The sequence below is a fragment of the Hemiscyllium ocellatum genome, chromosome 48, assembly GCF_020745735.1.
Source record: "Hemiscyllium ocellatum isolate sHemOce1 chromosome 48, sHemOce1.pat.X.cur, whole genome shotgun sequence".
NCBI classification, from domain to species: Eukaryota; Metazoa; Chordata; class Chondrichthyes; order Orectolobiformes; family Hemiscylliidae; genus Hemiscyllium; species Hemiscyllium ocellatum.
Genome location: NC_083448.1, coordinates 20,335,129 through 20,345,132, shown reverse-complemented (window position 1 = coordinate 20,345,132; position 10,004 = coordinate 20,335,129). Strand labels below are relative to the sequence as shown.

Below are 10,004 nucleotides of genomic sequence, written 5' to 3'. Positions count from 1 at the left end.
CCACAACAATTCACATCCCAGACACTCGGAGCACCAACAGCGAATGAGTCCAGAACTAGGTTTTGAGTGAGAGGGGAAAGATGTAAAAGAGACCTAAGGGGCAATTTTTTAACACAGAGGGTGGTACGTGTATGAAATGAGCTGCCAGAGGAAGTGGTGGAGGCTGGTACAATTACAACATTTAAGAGGCGTTTGGATGGGTATATGAATAGGAAGGGTTTGGAGGGATATGGGCCGGATGCTGGCAAATTGGACTAGATTGGGTGGGGATATCTGGTCGGCATGGACGAGTTGGACCAAGGGATCTGTTTTCACACTGTACACCTTTATGATTCTTGGGAGATCCCCATTCAGTGGGAACACTCACAATGCTACCCAAAGGGAGGACTGCACTATCCCAGCTGCTGTCTTTCAGAACAGCAAGTTAACCAAAGGCACTGTGTGCACCCTCAGGTCAATGGAAAGGATATGTTTTGCTGCTATATTAAAGAAATATTTATCAGTCAACTAATATGACTGAAGCAGGCAATCTGGTCAGAGAGTCATAAAGATGTACAGCACAGAAACAGACCCTTCGGTCCAACCCGTCCATGCTGACCAGATATCCCAACCCAATCTAGTCCCACCTGCCAGTACCCGGCCCATATCCCTCCAAACCCTTCCTATTCATATACCCATCTAGATGCCTCTTAAATGTTGTAATTGTACCAGCCTCCACCACATCCTCTGGCAGCTCATTCCTGACACGCACCACCCTCTGGGTGAAAAAGTTGCCCCTTAGGTCTCTTTTACATCTTTCCCCTCTCATCCTAAACCTAGTTCTGTACTTTCCCACCACAGGGAAAAGATCTATTCATGCCCCTCATGATTTTGTAATCCTCTCTAAGGTCACCCCTCAGCCTCTGACACTCCAGGGAAAACAGCCCCAGCCTATTCAGCCTCTCCCTGTAGCTCAAACCCTCCAACCCTGGCAACATCCTTGTAAATCTTTTCTGAACCCTTTCAAGTAATTCGTAAAGCCAAAGTACAAAGGGATCTGGGAGTGCTAGTCGAGGATTCTCTAAAGGTAAACATGCAGGTTGAGTCCGTGATTAAGAAAGCGAATGCAATGTAGTCACTTATCTCAAGAGGGTTGGAATATAAAAGCACCATTGTGCTACTGAGACTTTATAAAGCTCTGGTTAGGCCCCATTTGGAGTACTGTGTCCAGTTTTGGTCCCCACACCTCAGGAAGGACATAGTGGCACTGGAACGTGTCCAACGGAGATTCACACGGATGATCCCTGGAATGGTTGGTCTAACATATGAGGAATGGCTGAGGATCCTGGGATTGTATTCGTTGGAGTTTAGAAGATTAAGGGGAGACTTACAAGGTAATACATGGCTTGGAAAGAGTGGACACCAGGAAATTGTTTCAGTTAGGTGAGGAGACTAGGACCTGTGGACACAGCCTTAGAATTAGAGGGAGTCAATTCAGAACAGAAATGCGGAGACATTTCTTCAGCCAGAGAGTGGTGGGCCTGTGGAATTCATTGCCGCAGAGTGCAGTGGAGGCCGGGACGCTAAATGTCTTCAAGGCAGACATTGATAGATTCTTGATGTCTTGAGGAATTAAGGGTTACGGGGAGAATGCGAGTAAGTGGAGTTGAAATGCCCATCAGCCATGATTGAATGACGGAGTGGACTCGATGGGCCGAATGGCCTTACTTCCACTCCTATGTCTTATGGTCTTATGGTCCAAGTTTCATGACATCTTTCCGATAGGAAGGAGATCAGAATTGCACACAGTATTTCCAAAGTGGCCTAACCAACGTCCTGTACAGCCACAACAACACCTCCAAACTCCTGTACTCACGTTGCTGTTTGTTTTGTGGGAGTTTGCTGTGTACAAGTTGTCTACCAGGTTTCCTGCAGTCCCCCTTGAACAGAAATGACACTGCAAACCAGGGCTAGCCAATCTTCAAAAAGCCACCAAGGTCCTGATTGGTGTAATTACAGAACCTGCCCTCTGGGTGGCAGTGTAAGGCAGGTTGTGAAACACCAAAGTCGAGGAGCTCAGATGGACAGGAGATTTCATGGAGTTTTCTTGAGGATTCGCTGTCCTCCTAGTGCCTTGCTCGGCCAAGGGAAAATACGTCTCTTGAATAAATAGTCTAAACTGCAATTCCAGTGCTTATGTGTGAAAACACTGCGTAGTGGATCTCCTGTGGTGTTGCTCACAGAGGTACAGGAAAGCCCTGAAGCCGATATTCTAATGTCAGTTTGCTCAATGATTGAACAAAGATGAAGAAGAAACATTGCTTTGTCCAGAGTCCCCAGTTTTATAAATAAATCAATCTCTGCACTTACTGTGTTTTAGGCAGACGTCATCCATTCAGCCCCTCGAGACTGCTTTCCTATTGGCTGAAACCATGGCTGGTTTTCTGTCCTACCACCTCCCTACTGAATCCCCATATTTGCAATTCCATTACAGACTAAAAGTATCATCTTCACGAAACAGAATGAGTGAGCATCCGTCGGTCTCCACTGGAGAATGCCAGAGACTCAGAGCCCACTGTTTCTCCTCAGGTCAGGCACTAATCTGGAGTCTGTGTCCTTATGTACTGGCCCCTGCAGCCAGTGAGAAGCAATATCTCAGTGGTGACCCTGTCAAACCCTCTGAGTCTAGTCAATATTTCTAAGGGATCACCTGTCATGAATCTAAACCTCAGGGTGTACTGCCCTGTTGTGGTTTGTTCAGCCTCACAGCAAGTGTGTAACATTCAGGGACATGCTCACAAGATCATCGCTGTCTCACGGCATGGGACCTGAGGTTGTACAGGTCTCAGTCTCCAACTTGCAGATCATCGCTGTCTCACGGCATGGGACCTGAGGTTGTACAGGTCTCAGTCTCCAACTTGCAGATCATCGCTGTCTCACGGCATGGGACCTGAGGTTGTACAGGTCTCAGTCTCCAACTTGCAGCATGATACACTGAGAGAAGCAATGCCACATTGCTCAGAAATGGCAGCGCTAGTGATTGGAGCAATGGTAGCCACATGCACCTCATAGAATCTGAGTTCCCCATTTGAGACTGTTAACCTGTTTCCATCAGGGACTCCTGGCTGACAGATAAAAACAGCGGGTTCTGTTCAATCTGAGCTAGCTGGGTCTGTGTCTTGTATTATACAAGCGTAAATAAAGGGTGACTTAGTGACAGGTTACCAGCCTTCATGGAGTAATCTCACCCATGACTGGAATATATGTAGATTCCAGGGAATGGAATAAACATTGATCGAATCCTTTAGTATAACCTTACCCACATCTGTTTGTCATGTTACGGAACTAAGAGAAGCATTGCCTTATCAGGTACAAACCCCCTCGTGAAGGCAAAATGCCTATTGTTGCATCTGTGACAGATCATGATGGCATTTCAGATCAAGTTTGATTCAGCCTCTCCTCACCAGCCAACTCTATCATCCCAAGAGTCAATCTTGGGCCTCTGGCTGGAGTTGTTATACAGCACTAACAATAATGTTGGTGTTTCAATCAGATATTTGTCTCAGGACTGGCAGAGTATTGCATCCTTTGTATTTGTCAGGGTGGAATTTGCACATTATCCCCGTGCCTGCCATGGGTATCCTCCGCAGAAATCAAACTCGAAAGATGCGCAGGTTAGGTGGATTGGCCATAGCAAATGCAGAATTACAGTGATAGAGTAGAGGGGGTGGCTCTGAGTCAGAGGGTCTTCAGTTGGTTATTGTGGACTTGATGGACCGAATGGCCTGCTTCCACACTGTAGGGTATATACGATCAATGATAATTCTATTGTTGTACTGGCTATTGATGCCAACATGTTCCATGGTCCATTCTGGGTTATCACAGTCACAAGCAGATGGGTTCCCATTTCCCATCAACATCTAGTCATTCTTCTCTCAGTATCTCAGGAATTAAAGAGTGACTCGAGTAAGATTTGGGCCAATCAAAGACAGGAGTGGGAAGTTGTGTGTGGAATCAGAGGACAGAGGGGAAGTGCGTAATGAATACTTTTTGTCAGTATTCACACTGGAAAAGGGCAATGTTATTGAGAATACGGACACCCAGGCTACAAGGTTAGATGGGATTGAGGTTGACAAAGAGGGGGTTTTGACAAAGAGAAAGTGGGGACTGCAGATGCTGGAGATCAGAGCTGAAAATGTATTGCTGGAAAAGCGCAGCAGGTCAGGCAGCATCCAAGGAGCAGGAGAATCGACATTTCGGGCATGAGCCCTTCTTCAGCAAAAAGGGAGTTTTAGCAATTTTGGAAGATCTGAAAATAGATAAGACATCTGGGCAGGATGGGATTTATCCTTGGATTCTCTTGGAAGCCAGGGCAGTAATTGCAGAGCTATTGGCATTGATCTTTATGTCATCATTGTTGACAGGAGTAGTGCCAGAAGATTGGAGGATAGCAAATGTTGTTCCCTTGTTTAAGAAGGGGAGTTGTAATAATCCTGGTAATTATAGGCCAGGGAGCCTTACTTCGGTCATGGTAAGGTGTTGGAAAAGGTCAGAAGAGATTGGATTTAGAATCATGTGGAAAGGAATAAGTTGATTCAGGATAGTCAACATGGCTTTGTGAAGGGTAGGTTGTGCCTCACAAACCTTACTGAGTGCTTTGAGAAGGTGACAAAGCAGGTGGATGAAGGTAAAGTAGTTGATGTGGTGTATAGGGACTTCAGTAAGGCTTTTGATAAGGCTCCACATGGTTGGCTATTATACAAAGTACGGAGTTTTGGGATTAAAGGTGATTTAGTGGTTTGGATTAGAAATTGGCTGGCTGAAAGAAGATCGAGAGTGATGGTTGTTGGGAAATGTTCATCCTGGAGCTGTTACCAGTGGGGTACCACAAGGATCTGTTTTGGGGCCACTGCTGCTTGCCATTTTTATAAATGATCTGGATGTGGGTGGAGAAGGATGGGTGAGTAAACGTGTGGATGACACAAAGGCAGAGTTGTGGATAGTGCCTATGAGTTACAGAGGGACATAGATAAGGTGCAGGGCTGGGCTGAGAAGTGGCAAGTGGAATTTAATGTGGAAAAGTGTGACGTAGTTCACTTTGGAAGAAGGAACAGTACTGGGCTAATGGTAAAATTCTTGGCAGTGTAGATGAACAGAGAGAGCTTAGTGTCCAGGTGCATAAATCCCTGAACGTTGTCACCCAGGTTGATCGGGTTGTTAAGAAGGCAGGTGGTGTGTTGGCATTTATTGGCAGGAAGATTGAGGTTTGGAGTCATGAGGTCATGCTTCAGCTGTACAAGATACTGGTAAGGTGATACCTGGAGTATTGTGTATAGTTCTGGTCACCGCATTATAGGAAGGATATGGAAGCTTTGGAAAGGATTCAGAGGAGATTTACTAGGATGTTACCTAGTATGGAAGGAAGGTCTTATGATGAAAGGCTAAGGGAACTGATGCTGTTTTTGTTGGAGAGAAGAAGGTTGAGAGGTGACTTAATTGAGATGTATAAGATAATCAGAGGGTTGGATAGGATGGACAGTGAGAGCCGTTTTCCTCGGATGATGAAGGCTAGCACTGGGGGACATAGCTTTAAATTGAGGGGTAGGACAGATATCGGGGTAGTTTCTTCACTCATAGAATATTAGGGGCATGGAATGGCTTGGCTACAACAGTTGTAGACTCGCTGATGTTAAGGGCATTTAAATGTGCATTGGACATACATATGGATAATAATGGAACGGTGTAGTTAGATCAGATTAATTTCACAGGTCGGTGCAACATCGATGGCCGAATGGCCTGTACTGTGTTGTAACGTTCTCTGTTCTGTGTTCTAACATGTTACCTCAACGAAAGCAGAAATTGTTGGGAAAACTCAGCAGGTCCGGGCACCATCTGCAGAGAGAAAACAGAATGAACATCTCAACTTCAGTTCCCCTTCTTCAGAACCAATGGTAGCCAGGAAACAATTAGGATATATAGAGGGAGAGGGAAGAAGTAAATGATAGGTGGAGATGGAGCCCAGAGACATAGAGACAGAGAGAGAGAGAGAGAGAGAGAGAGAACAGCACTATGCCAGACAAACGAATGGGTACAGGTTAACCTGTGGGAATCAATGGCTCTTCAGTCAACATTGAGTTGGATCATTTTCAGGCTTGAATGCTTTCTTCCATGTTGCACAGATCAAGCCTTAAAGACAGTTGTGTTGCTGCCACAAACAACCCATTGTTAGCCTGTCATCGTCCCCATCAGGGGCAAATGATGACCCCAGCCTGATCTTGACCCAATCCTTTGTCTGCCCACTTGTTCTCTTCCCTAGGCTCCTTCTCCACTTTACACACACACACACACACACACACACACACACACACACTAGATCGGAATCGTTGACTCTGCTTTCTCTCCACAGATGCTACAGGATCTGCTGATGGTTCCTGACAGTGGCTATTTTTGTTTCTGATTTCCAGCATCTGCAGTTCTTTGGTTTATTCTGTTTATGCTGGTTTGTGTGGACAGGGTTTCAAGTTGCTGACACGTTTGCTGAAGGTAGGATCTTGGGCAGCAGATCTTTCGTGTCTGGTCAGCCTCACCTAACTTTCAAATCTTCACCTGGGTAGAAGTCATATTGTTAAAAGTTCATCAACTGCTCCAAACAATGCTGTGTTTCTGTAAATCACATCAGGGGTATGTTGAGAGAGCCTGTTGGATGAAAGATTCTCACTGGACTTCCCAAAGTATTGCAGCAGAACAGGATCTACTTGGGGAGGAATATGTGGTCAATATGTTAAGGTTGGCTTGAGACTTCCTGTGAAACACCCCATTGCAATGTTCAGGCAGACTTCAATGGGACAACTTCTGGTCCATCATAGTGCCCAGAGTGGACACTGATGTCTGAAGCTCTGCTAATGCTCTCCACTTTGTAGACATACTCAGTTCCTCCATTCAGTGCCTTCTCAAGTTTGGTCTGACTGTGGGCACTCAATGTTTTGGGCCCTGACAACAGCTCACAGACAACAAGCTTTGTTTTGTTTCACCCATCACTGACTCCTGAAAACAAACAAGTGGGCACCTCAAAGACATGGAGCTTCGCTTTCAAAAGCACTTGCACTTAGATCACATCTCTCACAGGGGATAGCTGAAACAAATAACTGAGACACAGTCCAAAGATGTGTACACTAGGCTGGATTGGTCATTGTGTTCAGGGATGGATAGGCTAGGTGGACTAATCCAGAGAAATGTAGAGGAACAGGATAGAGGAATGGGTCTGGGTGGGTTCCTCTTCGGAGGGTTGGGGTGGACTTACTGGGCCGAAGAGCCTGTTTCCACACTGGAGGGAATCTATGATTCTATGATTTGCAAAGGAAATGAGATAAGTTTGTGAGAATGGGAAGGAGGATAAAGCTCAAGTAGCGGGACTGAGCTAAGGAATGGATGCTGCCTGAACTGCTGTGCTCTTCCAGCACCACGAATCCAGAATCTGGTCTCCAGCGTCTGCAGCCATTGCTTTGACCTGAGCTAAGGAATGGATGCTGCCTGAACTGCTGTGCTCTTCCAGCACCACGAATCCAGAATCTGGTTTCCAGCGTCTGCAGCCATTGTTTTGACCTGAGCTAAGGAATGGTTGAGCAAACAATTTCAACACCTTCACAGCTGAGGTGGACTCAATGGCAAGCAATTTCCATGTCCTCCAGACATTTGCAACTTACGCAATAATTTCAAACTGTTGTCACTTTTCCATTCAGTTTGAGGTGATGTCGAAAGGTGAGATGTGAAGAATATTGAATTGAAATGATCTGACTGGTAACAAGTATAAGTTGCACATTACTGTGTGCTGCCAGATGGAGGCAGCTCTTAACCTAGCTAGAAAAGTCCCAGTTCAAATCCAGCAATGTCCGAAGCACACATCTTGATCAGTAGATGTTGCTCTCAGCAACATCAACCCAACCGTCAAAGGAATGACAGAGACCATTCAGCCCAGCAGGTCAGTGTTAGTGTTCCAGCTGGAGGAGAAGCTAGTATATTGAACTGGGACGCCTGAGTCCCTTTGTGTTGGAGATTTCCAAAGCTTTTCTCATTTAAGAAAGAGCCGAAGCCTTTGTTCTTCCTGTAAGAGTGTGTAACCTCCTACTTTTCCAGTGTCTGACATCTGCCACTTCTTTTCCCACACCCCTGACCTGTCCAGATCCTTCTGTAACCTCCCTGCTTCCTCACCATGACCTGTCCCTCCACCTGTCCTGGGTGTTCCAGTTCCTTTCTCCCTCACCTGTTTATTCAGCTTTCACTTCAACACACAAAAGCAAAAGACCACACATTCTGGGAGGTGGGAGTGAAAAATTCAGCTACTCAGGCAGTTTGTTTGGAGAGAGAAACCTGACGAAGACGCCTCATCAAAGCTGAGCAAAGTCAGAACTGTCATAAATTCAAGGTAATTAAGAGAAGAACGAGAGGAAGCAAGCAATGGGGAAGTTGGAGGGCAGGAGAGAGAATGTGACAAAGGTTAATTGTCATGCAAATTGTTCTCAATCCACCAACAGTCTTTGTGTCAACCAGACCCTGTGAGAGTGAGTTCCATATTCTCCCCACTGTCTGGGTATGACAGTGCACAAGTTTCTCTTTGACTGTGGCGGAGAGTGTACTCCACCTGCACTCATTGTGTCTCAGAGGTGCTACAAGTTTGGTTTTGGGACGTGTGTGAACTGGGAGTGAGGGGAGGGTGCTTTCTCTAACTCCCGCCTCCTGTGAGAGGCAGGCAGCTGACAGTGCTCAGTGCAGTGAAACCACAATCCCTGAGCTCAGACTCTCTGACATCTCTGAACTGATCACAGTCTGGCAGAGAACAATGAACTTTACAAAATGGAAGAGGCCATAAAACAGGGAGTCCTTCACGTGCAACTGCAGCAGAAATTTGGCAAGGTAAAAGACACCTTTGAAAATGCCTTCTTGTATTTTTTTGGTGGGGGTGGGGGGGGGGCCGTGCGGGCTGGTATTTGGGGTGTTGGGTGAAGTGGGGCGAGTGGGGGAGTCTGGTTTTACTTGGCACTAGGAGAGAGCTGCCCTGAGTTATTAAACCCAGCTTCCTCATTTAGCACCTGCAAGCTGCAACTCTCTCTGTCTAAACCTCTGTGGCTTCGGTTCACTGAAATGAGGCATACCAATATGATTCAGGGACAGCAGTGCATGGCTCCTGACTTAAAGAAACAGGGAACTTGTCCTGCCCAAGCATCTGTCGAGTCTCAACCTGTGACACAGTCACAAAAGGACTTTGACAATATTACACCAGAGGGAAAAACCGGTGCTCATTTACAAAGAGCAAGCTTCCAAAACTGACAACTTATTTACTTACTCTTACTAATGCGGATTTTAACATCCATCATGCGAGGCAGACAAGGCCTCAGTTTCATTTCTAATCTCCAAGAAACCACTTCACCAGTGAGCCTCCGACACTGCTGCGCTCCCTCAGTCTTGCAGTGAGTGTTCCACCTGCTTCTGGTCTCTGAAGAGGCATTTGTACCCTCAAAATGCTTTTCAAAACTGCCAGGTTCATGGCAACTACTTTCTCATCTTGATGTCAACATATCTTGGCCTTGATGTGAAGAGCAGTGTGTAAGTGCATGTGAGACTGAAGTTTCCTGAGGATCTGGAACATGCCACTCCAAGGTCGTTGTACTCACTGTCTCCCTTGCCTGGTGAATGGAATGCTGTGGTGCCTTCTGCTGAGTTTTGCCACAAAAGTGATTCACAAAAACCAAAGACTTTTAAGTGAGTGCAGAACACCCGCTCTGTCCAAATCTCCTGAATGGACAGGATGGTATGAAAAACACAGCACAGTGAAGACGGATTTGTGTCGTGGCGTATGTTGCAAATGTCAATGGAACTCCTATCTGGTGAAATAAAAGGATGGGATTTGCCATCTCCCAGCCTGTTTCCTGTGTGCACAGCAAGGTTCCAACTTTTGTACAGGCAGTGAAGCAGTATGTTCAAAATCAGGCTTTTCCCCATTGCTTCACCCGAAGTGTCCAAGCTTCTCT

The 10,004-nt window shown here is 46.1% G+C and overlaps 1 protein-coding gene across 1 annotated transcript in view; it reads left to right on the top strand.

Moving 5' to 3' along the window:
- Positions 1-8,760: 8,760 nt before the first annotated feature.
- The window catches only part of LOC132836854 (docking protein 2-like), a 44,441-nt gene continuing 43,197 nt past the window's right edge, over positions 8,761-10,004 (top strand). The window contains exon 1 of the mRNA XM_060856391.1: positions 8,761-8,889. Within this exon, the coding sequence (XP_060712374.1) occupies positions 8,830-8,889 (60 nt within the window). The 5' untranslated portion in view covers positions 8,761-8,829. The remainder of the gene's footprint in view (positions 8,890-10,004) is intronic.